The 17925-nt window shown below is 34.2% G+C and overlaps 1 protein-coding gene across 3 annotated transcripts in view; it reads left to right on the forward strand.

Annotated features, from left to right (window-relative positions):
- The window catches only part of ly75 (lymphocyte antigen 75), a 91187-nt gene that overhangs the window by 57287 nt on the left and 15975 nt on the right, over nucleotides 1-17925 (forward strand). For all 3 annotated transcript variants that reach the window (XM_062035011.1, XM_062035019.1, XM_062035025.1), the window contains 11 exons: nucleotides 1078-1201; nucleotides 1281-1316; nucleotides 3879-4048; nucleotides 5220-5287; nucleotides 8265-8341; nucleotides 8429-8565; nucleotides 11818-11926; nucleotides 11996-12156; nucleotides 13655-13784; nucleotides 16346-16566; nucleotides 16631-16793. In XM_062035011.1, coding sequence (XP_061890995.1) covers nucleotides 1078-1201; nucleotides 1281-1316; nucleotides 3879-4048; nucleotides 5220-5287; nucleotides 8265-8341; nucleotides 8429-8565; nucleotides 11818-11926; nucleotides 11996-12156; nucleotides 13655-13784; nucleotides 16346-16566; nucleotides 16631-16793 — 1396 coding nt within the window. The remainder of the gene's footprint in view (nucleotides 1-1077; nucleotides 1202-1280; nucleotides 1317-3878; nucleotides 4049-5219; nucleotides 5288-8264; nucleotides 8342-8428; nucleotides 8566-11817; nucleotides 11927-11995; nucleotides 12157-13654; nucleotides 13785-16345; nucleotides 16567-16630; nucleotides 16794-17925) is intronic.

Raw genomic sequence — 17925 nt, forward strand, 5'->3', positions numbered from 1 at the left:
ACGGCCACACACATACGCTACTGTCATAACATTTTCTTTCCAATTCATTAATTAGGCAACTAATTTGAAACTGGTGTGGGTGGCTCTATATATACTAGCCCACTGCAGCCACATGCAGAAATCAACAAGGAATCGAAAAGTATTAAATCTGTGACAAAAATAATACCCGCTCTGTCTAAACGATACCGTTTGATCAGCTGCTCGTCATAAAAAAACAAAAAAACATTGTTCCGTTCCCTGAACGTTCGCGCACGTCTCTCTCGCCTCAGTGCCATCCCCTGCTGGCAACTCCTAACCACTTAAGACACCTCTGAAGGTCTCTTAAATATCGTGGAGAGTAGGAGTGATTCTTAGACTTAAGAACGTTGATAAAAAGCTTTTATTCTTAAGTTTGAGAGTAGGACTAAATTTCGCAAATTCTCAGGACTTAAGTGTAAAATGGCACTCTAAGAAGCTTGATAAGTACGGCCCCTGGACTACAGGCAGGCCAGTCTAGTACCCGCACTCTTTTACTATGAAGCCACGCTGATGTAACACCTGGCTTGGCATTGTCTTGCTGAAATAAGCAGGGTCGTCCATGGTAACGTTGCTTGGATGGCAACATATGTTGCTCCTAAAGCTGTATGTACCTTTCAGCATTAATGGTGCCTTCACAGATGTGTAAGTTACCCATGTCTTGGCCACTAATACACCCCCATACCATCACACATGCTGACTTTTACACTTTGCGCCTAGAACAGTCCGGATGGTTCTTTTCCTCTTTGGTCCACAGTTTCCAAAAACAATTTGAAATGTGGATGTAATGATTACTAGAAGGGACAGAAATGTAGCAATTGTAAAGATTTGGTAAAAGCTAGAAAATCCCGGAGTTGATTTGTTGTATTTTCTTGAATAGTGTATGAAATATTGCTGTTATTATCATCTCACGAGGCCACAGTTCCTCCGTTGAAGAAGGACTTTTCATCATGTTTGTGATAGTCCTGACTTGTCACTGAGCTGCTGGTGGGGGGTCACGTGGTCTCTGATGTCTGACTGGTGACTCCTGTGCTGCCAGTCAACATTTTCTGTCCTCATTAGACGATGAAGAGCACCTTGAAGCATCTCTTCCTGTTCGTGCTCCACGACTTTGTCCCTACGTCCTTCTCCGCCACGCCCTTTCACTGCGACGCCAAGCTGGAGTGGGTCTGCCAGATCCCTCGTGGTAAGACCACGCACAGAAGCAGCGTATTCCATTTGTGGAGGTCTTGTACAATAATCCTTCTTCTTTTGTCTTTTAATAGGAGTGACACCAAAGTATCCTGACTGGTACAATCCTGGTAATCAGCGACTACTGTGCTTAAAGCATTTTCTGTCTACTGTTATTTAAAGGGGTCACACTTTGAAAATGCCACTTTTTGCGTTTTGGGATCCTCGTAAGTGCCGAATATGTGCATTCCGATCATGGAGATGTTTAAAAAATGTTCCAAACAAGCGGTTTGAGATTTGGACCGACTTGTGACGTACTCGTCTACAGACATGGTAGACGTTTTATTTTCCTAATACCTGGTTCACACCAACGGCGCTTGCCGCGCTTTGAAGCGGCGCCGTCATTTTTGTCAATTTTTCCACGAATATCCCGATCTCCGAAGTAATGTTATGCTTTGATACGCTCTGATACGAATTAGTTGCAGCTTTGGGGGGACGAATTACCGTTCGTCACGATTTGATGCGCTTTAAATCACGCTTTGATACGTTTTATTACACTTTATTGAACATTATTATGCTTTGATGTAGAGATGTCCGATAATGCCGATATTATCGGCCGATAAATGCTTTAAAATTTAATATCGGAAATTATCGGTATCGTTTTTTTTATTATCGGTATCGTTTTTGTTGTTGTTTTTTTTTAATTAAATCAACATAAAAAACACAAGATACACTTACAATTAGTGCACCAACCCAAAAAAACTCCCTCCCCCATTTACACTCATTCACACAAAAGGGTTGTTTCTTTCTGTTATTAATATTCTGCTTCCTACATTATGTATCAATATATATCAATACAGTCTGCAAGGGATACAGTCCATAAGCACACATGATTGTGCGTGCTGCTGCTCCACTAATAGTACTAACCTTTAACAGTTAATGTTACTCATTTTCATTAATTACTAGTTTCTATGTAACTGTTTTTATATTGTTTTACTTTCTTTTGTGTTCAAGAAAATGTTTTTAATTTATTTATCTTATTTTATTTTATTTAAAAAAAAAAAACAACCTTATCTTCACCATACCTGGTTGTCCAAATTAGGCATAATAATGTGTTAATTCCACGACTGTATATATCGGTATCGGTTGATATCGGTATCGGTAATTAAAGAGTTGGACAATATCGGGATATCGGCAAAAAGCCATTATCGGACATCCCTACTTTGATGCGATCCTGACGCTTTAAATCAGGCTCTGACACGATTATCGAGCTCTGTTGTGCATTGGAATTAATGTGTCATGAACATTATGAACATTAATTTGTAATAATGACTTTGAAATGTGATATTGTTATGTAATTATGTGCAATTTGGAAGATGCTGTGATTATTATTTTGTGAATTTGATGAATAAATTGCGCGCGCACACATAATATAATAAAAAAGAGAAATATGATAAACAAATAAGTAAAAAAAAAAGTGAAAAACTCAGTATACTAAGTTTTCCCCACATTTTTTTAGATTTATCTATTTATTGGATTTCTCTTTTTGTTTTATTATATACAGGATAAAACACAATGTAATAAAAAAGAGAAATATGATAAACAAATAAGTTTAAAAAAATGTGAAAAACTCAGTATACTGTTTTCCACACATTTTTTATATTCATTTGTTTTTTCAATTTCTCTTTTTTTCCCGTTATAATATGTCTATTATTTATTATGTTTTATATTCATTTATTTATTCAATTCCTCTTCTTTTTTCGTTATATTATGTTTATTATTAATTATTTATTATGTTTTATATTCATTTATTTTTTCAATTTCTCTTCTTTTTTCGTTATATTATGTTTATTATTTATTATGTTTTATATTCATTTATTTTTTCAATTACTCTTCTTTTTTCGTTATATTATGTTTATTATTTATTTTTTATTATGTTTTATATTCATTTATTTTTTCAATTTCATTTTTTTTCGTTATATTATGTTTTGTTATTTATTATGTTTTATATTAATTTATTTTTTCAATTTCTCTTCTTTTTTCGTTATATTATGTTTATTATTTATTATGTTTTGTATTCATTATTTTTTCAATTTAAGAAAGACTTAATTTAGAGTTATTTGGTTAGGGTTAGAGGGTTAGGGCCAGGGTTAGAGGGTTAGGGCCAGGGTTAGAGGGTTAGGGCCAGGGTTAGAGGGTTAGGGTTATAATAAGACCATGCCGAATAAGGCATTAATAAGTACTTAATAATGACTAGTTAAGAGCCAATATGTTACTAATTTGCATGTTAATAAGCAACTAATTAATGGTGAATATGTTCCCCATACTAAAGAGTTACCATGTTTTTTTACTGGTGCAGAACATGAACTGTGCATGAACATCACCTTGTTCAAACAACAAAACCAACATAAACTCACAACAAATGACACGCCTGAAAATCAGTCTGACTTCTGCTGTTGTCGTATCCGTAATACGCCGATAGGGAGAAGTTTTTATTTACACGATGAGTCGGGTGTGTTTTGACCTCCGCCGAACCCCTGAGCCCGACTCACCGAACCCCTAGGGTTCCATCCAACCCAGGTTAAGAACCACTGGAATAGACTGACCCCTTTAAGTCACGTGTGGTAGAAGAAGTGTGCGCGTCTCTAAAAAGGAGATGTGACGACGTCCAAGACTGTCAATTGTCTTCCCAGGCGTGCATCACGAGACGTCCATCTTCATCGACGGCGGCGAGTTCTGGTTCGTCAACGAGCCTCAGTTGAGCTTCGAGGAGGCCATGCTGTTCTGCAGCATGAACGGCAGCAAGCTGGCCTCACCCCCCAGCTCCACCGCTGCCCGACTCATCCAGCAGAACATCGCCAAGGCAAGTGGGCGTCACTACACCACTCAGGCATGCGATTGTTCCGTCTAGAGTCGCAAATCCCTCTTTTTTTATCTCTACAAACAAATACCGTATTTCCTTGAATAGCCGCCGGGGCGCCAATTAATTTAAAACCTCTTCTCACTCCTGCGCTTACCAAAAGCATGCGGGATGGGCAGGCATGCGCTAATTATTTTAAAACCTCTTCTCACTCTGGCGCTTACCTTATCATGAAAAGCACATTTAATAAAAACAACGTTATTATGGTCTTACCTTTACTTATAAATGATGTCCATGTGCAGCTGCTTCTGATCAAAGGCAGTCTTCCTTATCTTTCTTCAGTTTTAAAAGTCTCTGGAGATATTCCTTTAATTATTACCTCCTGCTTCGATTGAAAGTCCAGTTTAGAAAACTGTTTTATTTTAGATATGTAATCCTCCATGGTAAAAGTGCAAGCAAACAATCGCTACTCACGCTTGCTGCTTGTTGTCTTCTTCTGCAGCACCGGTCTTCTGCAGTACTGGTAGTCGCAAGAAGGATCACTAGCACCCTCTACCACCAGGAGGCGGGAGTCATTTAATGACTCATATTTGACCCGGCGGAAGTGCCAAGCATGCGCTAATTATTTTGGGAAAGGAGTTTGACCCGGCTGTAATTGTAGGCAGGCGAATACTATATTCCCGGCGGCAATTCAAGGAAATACGGTATGTTCCGTTTTTCTTCGTTTTTTTCCAACCTACAATGTGTGTTAAAATCCTCATCTGTCTCTTTGCCATACCTGCCAACAACTACGGATTTTGATAATCCAGTGGTAAAAACTGCGGTTTTTCATAAAAAAATGATGAAGTTAAAAATGGAAGCTACGTAGCGAAGCAACTCCACGGGCAGGGGACAAACTGTACATCAATGATGATTGCTTGGTTTACATAAAAGAACATCCATGATTGGTTGGTTGAGTACACTGTAAGCCCCAATAAGTAAGCAGAACTCCAAAAAAGTGAGGCAATCAGATATATACTGTATATATATATATATATATATCCCGGCTTATTTTCCATCTTTTTCGTGAAGTTGAAATCACATGCCTGAAGACACAAACACTCTCACAACCACGACCGTGAAAGAAACCAATACAACGTCTGATGATGTCCATCACAAAATGATTTCTGAGCAGATGTCAAGTTCTCCTAAGCAAGGCTGGTGGGTCAACCTGAAAGATCCCAAGCGGTTGTTTCCCATGATGTAAGATGCTACACACACACACACACACACACACACACACTTGTATTTCTTACCTTCTTGAGACCTGAGAAAAATGCCTACCTATTCAGGACCAGCCTTTCTAGATATATAAAGATTTGTATTTACAACATTAATAATATATACATACTATGCAAATATAAAAAAGCTTGTTGTGAAAAATGAGTTGGAATTTCACAAGAAAAAGGTCACAATTTCACAAGAAAAACGTAGGATTTGGTCAGTATTGTAATAAAAGTCGTCATTTTATTCAAGGCAAGTCAAAATTTTACAAGGAAAACTGAACATTTGCGCGATGTTATGATAAAAGTTGGAAATGTACTCAATAACAGTCACAGTTTTACAAGAAAAACTTTAAATTTTAGCAGTTTTATAATAAAAGTCGTAAATTTACTCGCCGCAAGTCAAAATTTTATAAGAAAAACTGGACATTTGTGCAATATTACGATAAAAATTTGAATTTTACTCAATAACAGTCGCAATTTCACAAGAAAAGCTTAACATTTTGGCAATTTTATGAAAAGACTCGCCATTTTACTCGACAAAAGTCACAATTTTATAAGAAAACTTTACAATTTTGGCAAAATTATAATAAATAATCAGAATTTTGCTTGGCAAAATTATGACAAAAGTCATAATTAGGGATGTCCAATATTATCGGCCGATAAATGCGTTAAAATGTAATATCGGAAATTATCTGTATCGGTTTTTTTTATTATCTGTATCGGTTTTTTTGTGTGTTTTTTTTATTTTTTTTTATTAAATCAACATAAAAAACACAAGATACACTTACAATTAGTGCACCAACCCAAAAAACCTCCCTCCCCCCATTTCTTTCTGTTATCAATATTCTGGTTCCTACATTATATATCAATATATATCAATACAGTCTGCAAGGGATACAGTCCGTAAGCATTATATATCAATATATATCAATACAGTCTGCAAGGGATATAGTCCGTAAGCACACATGATTGTGCGTGCTGCTGCTCCACTAATAGTACTAACCTTTAACAGTTAATTTTACTCATTTTCATTAATTACTAGTTTCTATGTAACTGTTTTTATATTGTTTTACTTTCTTTTTTATTCAAGAAAATGTTTTTAATTTAGTTATCTTATTTTTTTTTTTTTTTTAAAAAGTACCTTATCTTCACCATACGTGGTTGTCCAAATTAGGCATAATAATGTGTTAATTCCACGACTGCATATATCGGTTGATATCGGTATCGGTTGATATCGGTATCGGTAATTAAAGAGTTGGACAATATCGGAATATCGGATATCGGCAAAAAGCCATTATCGGACATCCCTAGTCATAATTTTACTCAAAAAATGTCACTGTTTTACAAGAACAACAAAAAAATTGGCAAAATTGTGATACAAGTCAGAATCTTCTATGACAAATGTCACCATTTTGCATTAAAAAAAATGGTAATTTTACATAAAAGTAATAATTTTACGAGAAAACATTGCAATATTACAGAAACAGAAAGAATATGAGAAATTGTTCCCAATTTTATAAGAACAAAGTCAACACATTGTGAGAGAAAGACTGCTTTTAGTTCATTGTTGTTGTTTTTTTAATATTTTGTTTGCAATTGGTTTTTGATCTTCATTATTTACTTGAAGTTATTACAATATGTCTCTATATACATATTTATTTTATTAATTTTGGCCAGAGGGGGCACATTTCAATTTGTTACACACACTTGTCATTTCATATGTTGACCAGAGGGGGAGCACTTTTAAAAGCGACACACAGCCAATTTGCAAAATCCCTCCTTTTTGGGACCACCCTCATGTTGATAGATGTCACCACAAATGAGACATTGTCTATTAGATGCAATGTTATTGATTTATGTCATCACTTGTTCACACCTCCTCATATGGAAGATACTTTTCCTTCTTCATGTCTCCAGAAGGATAGAAATACAACACACACACGTATTTCTTACCTTCTTCAGACCTGAAAAAAGGCCTACCTCTTTAGGACCACCCTTTCTAGATATAAAAATATTTTAATAATATATACATACTATGCAAATATAAAAAAAACCTTCTTGTGAAAAATTAGTTGGAATTTCACAAGAAAAAGGTCAGAATTTCTCAAGAAATTTTTTTTTTGGCAGTATTATAATAAAAGTTGTAATTTTACTCAACGCAAGTCAAAATTTTACAAGAAAAACTGAACATTTGTGCAATATAATGATAAAAATTTGAATTTTAATCAATAACAGTCACAATTTTATAAGAAAACTTACAATTTTGGCAATTTTATAATAATCATCAGAATTTTACTCGGCGAAATTATGACAACTCATAAATGTCACTACTTTACAAGAACAAAAAATCGGCATAATTGTGATAAAAGTCAGAATTTTATATGACAAATGTCACCATTTTGCATTAAAATGTAATAATTTAACATAAAAAAGTAATAATTTTACGAAAAAATGTTGCAATATTACAGAAACGGAAAATTGTTCCCAATTTTACAAGAAAAAAGTCGACACATTGTGAGAAATACTTTTTTTTAGTTAATTAATTTTTTTGTAATTGGTTTTTAATCTTCATTATTTACTCCGTTATTACATTTTGTCTCTATTTACATATTTTTTTATTTTTTTTAAATTAATTTTGGCCAAAGGGGGCGCATTTCAATTTGTTACACACACTTGTTATTTCATATGTTGACCAGAGGGGGAGCACTTTTAAAAGCGACACACAGTCAACTAGAAAAATCCCTCCTTTTTGGGAGCACCCTCATGTTGATAGATGTCACCACAAATGAGACATTGTCTATTAGATGCAATGTTATTGATTTATGTCATCACTTGTTCACACCTCCTCGTATGGAAGATACTTTTCCTTCTTGGTGTCTCAAGAAGGCTAGAAATACACACAGTTCATTTTGCATGTGTGCACTTTACCGTACATTGCTGCGTGTGTGTTCTAGGGAACCGCAGCTGCACTTTTATTACTCAACCCTCTTCAGCAGATGCACCTCCATAAGCCCTGAGAGAGCCTTCCCAAGTGAGTACACACACACACACACACACACACACACACACACACACACACACAGTTAAAGTGATGGATCGTGACTTGGTCGTCTCGCAGAGTACGAGCACAGTTGCAGGCAGCAGCTGCCTTTTGTGTGTGAGAAGCAAGCCGTCACGTCGGTGGAGAAGAACCCTCTGGATCCTCAGCCTGGAGGTGTGCTGTGTGGGAACACCTCTCTGGCTTTCAGGAATAAGGTTTGATGCTTGGCGTCCATTTTTACCTGTCTTCATCGCAGTCGGGTCATGTGACTGTTTAGGGCCGCCCCTCCGAATAACCCCCAATATTGTCCAGTCGCAGAAGTGACACTAGGGATGTAACCATGGTGACATGTTATCACGCTATTAAGGCCACAGCAGGATATTCTTGTGGTGGATGTCCAAGAGAAAGACTTCAAAATGCCATCATCTGTCAAATGAATATTTGAGATGAACATATTGACTGTAATTGAACACAGACATGATGCTCAAATATTATAATCATATTTGACAGTATATATACACACATATATATATATATATACAGTATATGTACCGTATTTTTATATATATATATATATATATATATATATATATATATATATATATATATATATATATATATATATATATATATATAAGTCGCTCCGGAGTATAAGTCGCACCGGCCAAAAATGCACAATAAAGAAGTAAAAAAACATATATAAGTCGCACTGGAGTATAAGTCGCATTTTTGGGGGAAATGTATTTGATAAAAGCCAACAGCAAGAATAGACATTTGAAAGGCAATTTAAAATAAATAAAGAACAGTGAACAACAGGCGGAATAAGTGTACGTTATCCATCCATCCATCCATCTTCCTCCGCTTATCCGAGGTCGGGTCGCGGGGGCAGCAGCCTAAGCAGGGAAGCCCAGACTTCCCTCACCCAGCCACTTCGTCCAGCTCTTCCCGGGGGATCCCGAGGCATTCCCAGGCCAGCCGGGAGACATATATGAGGCATAAATAACCAACTGGTATGTTAACGTAACATATTATGGTAAGAGTCATTCAAATAACTATAACATATAGAACATGCTATACGTTTACCAAACAATCTGTCACTCCTAATCGCTAAATCCCATGAAATCTTATACGTCTAGTCTCTTACGTGAATGACATACATAATATTATTGGATATTTTACGCTAATGTGTTAATCATTTCACACATAAGTCGCTCCTGAGTATAAGTCGCACCTATGAACTATGAAACTATGAAAAAAACTGCGACTTATAGTCCGAAAAATACGGTATGTATATATTAGGGATGTCCGATAATATCGGCCGATAAATGCGTTAAAATGTAATATCGGAAATTATCGGTATCGTTTTTTTTATTATCTGTATCGTTTTTTGTTTTTTTTTAATTTATTTATTTTTTATTAAATCAACATAAAAAACACAAGATATACTTACAATTAGTGCACCAACCCAAAAAATCTCCCTCCCCCATTTACACTCATTCACACAAAAGGGTTGTTTCTTTCTGTTATTAATATTCTGCTTCCTACATTATATATCAATATATATCAATACAGTCTGCAAGGGATACAGTCCGTAAGCATTATATATCAATATATATCAATACAGTCTGCAAGGGATACAGTCCGTAAGCATTATATATCAATATATATCAATACAGTCTGCAAGGGATACAGTCCGTAAGCACACATGATTGTGCGTGCTGCTGCTCCACTAATAGTACTAACCTTTAACAGTTAATTTTACAAATTTTCATTAATTACTAGTTTCTATGTAACTGTTTTTATATTGTTTTACTTTCTTTTTTATTCAAGAAAATGTTTTTAATTTATTTATCTTATTTTATTTGATTCATTTTTTTAAAAAGTACCTTATCTTCACCATACCTGGTTGTCCAAATTAGGCATAATAATGTGTTAATTCCACGACTGTATATATCGGTTGATATCGGTATCGGTAATTAAAGAGTTGGACAATATCGGCATATCGGATATCGGCAAAAAGCCATTATCGGACATCCCTAATAGCGTTCCTACTCGTATGGATTCTTCATTTTTCAACGTTTGTAAGTTTTACAATATAACTAAAACAATTCTTACTTACTAAACAGTCCCATGTGTGACGTCTGTAGGAGTGTTTTCATGCACATTTCTATGTGCTATCTTAATGTAATCAAGCTAGCGTCCTTAGCATTAGCTAATATGCTAACACATTTACGAGTGCCTATTTTAGTATTATTAACTTACAACAGCATTCGTTTTGCATTGTTTCGGTTTCACAAATTCCTCAGTGAATTCCCCAAAACGTCACCGTGGAGTTATTGAGTCTGTTTCGTTGATTGGAGAGCTAGCTTGCGCAGCTAGTGGGTCCATGACCATGACTTCTGTTTTGTTTGATCAGCCGCTTTACTGCCCTGTTACAGACACCTTTTAGAAACAATTAAGGTATGTAAATAAACATTTACAGAATATTTCTGTGTAAATAACTCATTTCACAACGTATATATCTGCGGCTTATAGTCCGGGGGGAATGTTTTTCTTCTAAAATGTGGTGGGTGTGGCTTATATACTGGTGTGCAACCTATATATATATATATATATATATATATATATATATATATATATATATATATATATATATATATATATATATATATATATATATATATATATATATATTAGGGCTGCAACAACTAATCGATTAAAATCGATTATAAAAATAGTTGCCGATTAATTTAGTCATCGATTCGTTGGATCTATGCTATGCGCAGAAGCTTTTAAAAAAAAAAAAAAAAAAAAATACTTTATTTATAAACTGCAACATGTACAAACAGCTGAGAAACAATAATCAAAATAAGTATGGTGCCAGTATGCTGTTTTTTCCCCAATAAAATATATATATATATATACATATATATATATATATATATATATATATATATATATATATATATATATATATATATATATATACATATATATACATATATATACATATATATATATATATATATTAGGGCTGCAACAACTAATCGATTAAAATCGATTATAAAAATAGTTGCCGATTAATTTAGTCATCGATTCGTTGGATCTATGCTATGCGCATGCGCAGAAGCTTTAATTTTTTTTTTTTTTTTTTTTTTTTTTTTTATTTTTTAAATAAACCTTTATTTATAAACTGCAACATGTACAAACAGCTGAGAAGCAATAATCAAAATAAGTATGGTGCCAGTATGCTGTTTTTTTTCCAATAAAATACTGGAAAGGATAGAAATGTAGTTTGTCTCTTTTATCCGATTATTAATCGATTAATCGAAGTAATAATTGACAGATTAATCGATTATCAAATTAATCGTTAGTTGCAGCCCTAATATATATATATATATTTATGTGTATATACTGTATATATGTGTGTGTGCATGTACTAATACATATATCTAAAATGTGGACAGTGCTACACGCTGATGAAGGAGGACAAGCCGGTGTCGTTCAAGTCAGCGGGGGAGGTGTGTCAGTCGGTGAGGGGAACCCTGGTCACCATCTCAGACCAAGTGGAGCAAGGTAACGTTGGAGCGGTCCACCAAGGTCCTTATCTGAAACACTGCATGATGAAACATGTGCCGCACTCAGACTTCATCAGCAGCCTGCTGCCCACCATGAAGGACGTGGCCGGCATCTGGGTGGGTCTCAAACTCAAACGCTACAAGCTGCAGTGGGTGGACCAGACCCCGGTCGACTACGTCAACTTCCACCCGCTGCTGCTGGGCATGCACAAGGCCATCAAAGTCAACGTGAGTTTCAGCTTTAGTAGATCACAGCGACAATAACATCAGAGCCAAATACATCCTCGTCTTTGGGTTTTAAAGCAGGCACAATGCTTAGATGATTGGAAGAAGAAAAACGTCTTTCAAAGCAGGCCTTGTCAAATAGTGGGGGTGGGGTGCTTTATCAGTATCATGCTTCAAAAAGCAACATTTTTGACTTCTTCATTTTGATTTATCTAAAACAAATAAGCACACATTGTTTTATTATTATTTTTATTTTGTAGGTTAAAGTGTTTTAAATGATGCTCCTGAGTTAATATGGCTGATTTTTTTGAATTAATTATTTATTGAGTTTATTTTATTTTATTATTTCAAGTCTGTCAAAAATGTTTATAGTTTAAAAAAGGGTTAAATGTTTGTTTTTTTCAGGCAATGTATACCTTTTCTGTTCTAGACTAAGCAACAAGGTTAATTAAGTTCTTCTTAATTCATCTATATTTCTTTCTTTTTGGTTTTCTTTAATGTTGATAACACCATGTTGTGCAGAGGTGTACTTATAACAGTTTTGTAGATAAATGATACTATTTCAAGTAGGGATGTCCGATAATGGCTTTTTGCCGATATCCGATATTCCGATATTGTCCAACTCTTTAATTACCGATACCGATATCAACCGATATATGCAGTCGTGGAATTAACACATTATGTCTAATTTGGACAACCAGGTATGGTGAAGATAAGGTACTTTTAAAAAAAAATTATAAAATAAAATAAGATAAATAAATTAAAAACATTTTCTTGAATAAAAAAGAAAGTAAAACAATATAAAAACAGTTACATAGAAACTAGTAATTAATGAAAATGAGTAACATTAACTGTTAAAGGTTAGTACTATTAGTGGAGCAGCAGCACACACAATCATGTGTGCTTACGGACTGTATCCCTTGCAGACTGTATTGATATATATTGATATATAATGCTTACGGACTGTATCCCTTGCAGACTGTATTGATATATATTGATATATAATGTAGGAACCAGAATATTAATAACAGAAAGAAACAACCCTTTTGTGTGAATGAGGAGGGAGGTTTTTTGGGTTGGTACATTAATTGTAAGTGTATCTTGTGTTTTTTATGTTGAATTAATTAAAAAAAAACAAAAAAAACCGATACCGATGATTAAAAAAACGATACCGATAATTTCCGATATTACATTTTAATGCATTTATCGGCCGATAGGCCGATATTATTGGACATCCCTAATTTCAAGTGTTTAAGATATTTTCTTCTTCCTGGGGGGGGGGCGTAACTCTGCACTACATAGTACTTTTTTAGATTAGTTTTAAATGTGACTGACGCGATAACAAACAACCATTTTCTACCGCTTGTCCCTCTCGGTAGAAACACTCCCACTCACACACTCGGCCACTGGATATAACTATTGATTATTCCCAATTAAAGCAATAACTGGAGTCAGCTATTCAGTTCTGTTCCTTTTTTAATTTGACAATGTTTTTTTGCAGCACCTGGACCCAGACAGCATGGATCTATGTGTCTTTTTACTCAATAACCCCAACTCAGCTGTGATGGGTACCTGGGACTACACCTCCTGCACCCAGTACCAGCATGTGGCCCTTTGTCAACACTATGCAGGTACATTGTTTTCATCAATGGTCCTCACATACCCACAGGTCATGTTTTCTCTCAACTTTTGCCATGTTTCCTCCTAAAGTTCAGCAACTTGAAGTTCCAGTAGAAGTGTGTTTCCACCGCATTGCACAGTTCAGTGTAGTTTATGCTCACTGAAATGTTAAAGCATGTATTTTTGTATTTTTAATTTCCAAAACCAATACGATTTATAGATTTTTAAAACCTTTTGGGCTCTTCCCAAATCCAAGAACTGTCTAATAAAAAAAACAATGATAAAAATGTTTTTTTTTTTAAAAGGCATGTATTAATATTATGTTTTATTATTATCAAATGCATAAATATCTTGATCAATTTCAGGTCTGTCAATAAAAAGTAAAAAAAAAAAATACATTTTATGTTGGATGCACTTTTTGTCAAACACAATCTTGTTTTTTAGACAATTTTTTTTTTTTTCAGTGGAACATTTGAAACCCTGATTTAACAATTATTTGTTAACAATTATTACATTTTATGTGGAAAGTCAGGCTTTTGTGCCCAAACAGTCAGAAAGTTCTCCCGTTAGCAAATAATGAATTCATGAGGTCCATTTCAACTGTAAATAACAATATATCAATAATGAATGTCAGTGTTCATCTGTAAATAACAATATATCAATAATAAATGTCAGTGTTCATCTGTAAATAACAATATATCAATAATAAATGTCAATGTTCAACTGTAAATAATAATATATCAATAACAAATGTCAGTGTTCATCTGTAAATAACAATATATCAATAATAAATGTCAGTGTTTGTATGTAAATAGCAATATATCAATAATAAATGTCAGTGTTTAACTGTAAATAACAATATATCAATAATAAATGTCAGTGTTTATATGTAAATAACAATATATCAATAATAAATGTCAGTGTTTATCTGTAAATAACAATATATCAATAAATGTCAGTGTTTATCTGTAAATAACAATATATAAATAATAAATGTCAGTGTTTATCTGTAAATAACAATATATAATTAATAAATGTCTGTGTTAATCTATAAATAACAATACATAAATAACAAATGTCAGTGTTTATCTGTAAGTAACAGTATATAAATAATAAATGTCAGTGTTTATCTGTAAATAACAATATATCAATAAATGTCAGTGTTTATCTGTAAATAACAATATATAAATAATAAATGTCAGTGTTTATCTGTAAATAACAATATATAATTAATAAATGTTTGTGTTAATCTATAAATAACAATACATAAATAACAAATGTCAGTGTTTATCTGTAAGTAACAGTATATAAATAATAAATGTCAGTGTTTATTTGTAAATAACAATATATACTGTATATAATATATGTCAGTGTTTATCTGTAAATAACTATATATAAATAATAAATGACAGTGTTTATCTGTAAATAACAATATATAATTAATAAATGTCAGTGTTAATCTGTAAATAACAATATATAAATAATAAATGTCAGTGTTCATCTGTAAATAACAATATATAAATAATAAATTTCAGTGTTTATCTGTAAATAACAATATATAAATAAATAACAATATATAGATAACACATTTAACTGTTTATCTGGAAATAACAATATATCAATAAATAACAATATATAAATAATAAATGTCAGTGTTTATCTGTAAATAACAATATATCAATAAATAACAATATATAAATAATAAATGTAGTAAATGTGTTTAGCTGTAAATAACAATATATCAATAATAAATGTCAGTGTTTATATGTAAATAACAATATATAAATAATACATGTCAGTGTTTATATGTAATTAACAATATATCAATAAAAATGTCAGTTTCTATATATCAATAATAAATGACAGTGTTTATATGTAAATAACAATATATCAATAATAAATGTCAGTGTTTATATGTAAATAACAATATATCAATAATAAATGTCAGTGTTTATATGTAAATAACAATATATCAATAATAAATGTCAGTGTTTATATGTAAATAACAATATATCAATAATAAATGTCAGTGTTTATATGTAAATAACAATGTATCAATAATAAATGTCAGTGTTTATATGTAAATAACAATATATCAATAATAAATGTCAGTGTTTATATGTAAATAACAATATATCAATAATAAATGTCAGTGTTTATATGTAAATAACAATATATGAATAATAAATGTCAGTGTTTATATGTAAATAACAATGTATCAATAATAAATGTCAGCGTTTATCTGTAAATAACAATATATCAATAATAAATGTCAGTGTTTATCTGTAAATAACAATATATCAATAATAAATGTCAGTGTTTATATGTAAATAACAATGTGTTTGAAAAATAAGTTTTTGGTGTTCAACCAATCAGCGCTTGCTGGCAGGAACTAAAAATAGATGCTGTGGAGCTAAATCTACCCTGGTAGTTTTTGGTGGAAACACTTTATTTAAATGAGAAGGTTCCTGCAGGACCTTTTTGTTCTGGACCCAAACCCCAGACCGTGTCACAAGAGCGTACCAAGATCTGAATTTTGTCAAATTGTTCCATCCCTAATTTGTCCTTCCAGACAAGCTGGAGGAGCCTTCCGTCCCCTCGGAGCCCTTCCAGGTCAACAACCACACCTTCCTGCTGCTGGTCCAGAACCTGACCTGGTTTGAGGCCTTGGAGCAGTGCAGGAGCCACGACATGGACCTGGCCAGCGTGGCCGACACCTGGCTGCAGTCCACCCTCAGCGTGCACGTGAGCCGCGCGCACACGCCCATGTGGATCGGCCTCTTCAGCGAAGACGTAAGAAACCCACCTTTGATCGCGGCGCTCCTGTCGCCTGACGCCTGACCCTCGTCCCGTTCAGGACGGCATCCACTACCGCTGGACCGACCACAGCCACACCGTCTTCAGCCGCTGGTCCGCTGACGTCACGGCGGGATCCTGCGTCTACCTCGACACCGACGCCTTCTGGAAGGCCACCCAGTGCGAGCAGGAGCTGGGCGGGGCTATCTGCCACAGACCGCAACGTGAGTCCCGACAAAGCAAGAACACGTTTGCCTTTTCACACACGTCTGGAACAGAGGTGTGGGCTTCACGAACGAGCCGAGTCTTTTGAGCGGCTCTTTTGAACAGGCATGAGATTCTTCCGTCTAAAGTCGGAAACCCGTCTTTTTTATCTCTGTAAAAATATAAAAAAATGATTTTCCTTTAGTAATGTGTAAATAATGTCAATAACTCGATGAACCATCTGTGGCTGTGAAGTGAACACTAGTAAGGTTGTAAATACTGTATAGAGTAGGCTCACCCATGTGGTTCCTGTGGATGCGAACACAAGTTGTAATTACTGTAGTGACTAAATAACATAGTGACTGAAACAGACAAAGTAATGTGTAAATAATGTCAATGGCCAGATGAACCATCTGTGGCTGTGAAGTGAACACTAGTAAGGTTGTAAATACTGTATAGAGTAGGCTAACCCATGTGGTTCCTGTGGATGTGAACACAATTACTGTAGTGACTAAATAACTTAGTGACTGAAACAGACAAAGTAATGTGTAAATAATGTCAATAACTCGATGAACCATCTGTGGCTTTGAAGTGAACACTAATAAGGTTATAAATACTGTATAGAGTAGACTAACCCATGTGGTTCCTGTGGATGTCAACACAAGTTGTAGTGACTAAATAACTTAGTGACTGAAACAGACAAAGTAATGTGTAAATAATGTCAATAACTAGATGAACCATCTGTGGCTGTGAAGTGAACACTAGTAAGGTTGTAAATACTGTATAGAGTAGGCTAACCCATGTGGTTCCTGTGGATGCGAACACAAGTTGTAATTACTGTAGTGACTAAATAACATAGTGACTGAAACAGACAAAAGTAATGTGTATATAATGTCAATAACCAGATGAACCATCTGTGGCTGTGAAGTGAACACTAGTAAGGTTGTAAATACTGTATAGAGTAGGCTAACCCATGTGGTTCCTGTGGATGTCAACACAATTACTGTAGTGACTAAATAACATAGTCTAGTGAAACAGACAAAGTAATGTGTAAATAATGTCAATAACTCGATGAACCATCTGTGGCTATGAAGTGAACACTATTAAGGTTGCAAATACTGTATAGAGTAGGCTAACCCATGTGGTTCCTGT

Source organism: Entelurus aequoreus, linkage group LG02 (genome assembly GCF_033978785.1).
Source record: "Entelurus aequoreus isolate RoL-2023_Sb linkage group LG02, RoL_Eaeq_v1.1, whole genome shotgun sequence".
Classification (NCBI taxonomy): Eukaryota; Metazoa; Chordata; class Actinopteri; order Syngnathiformes; family Syngnathidae; genus Entelurus; species Entelurus aequoreus.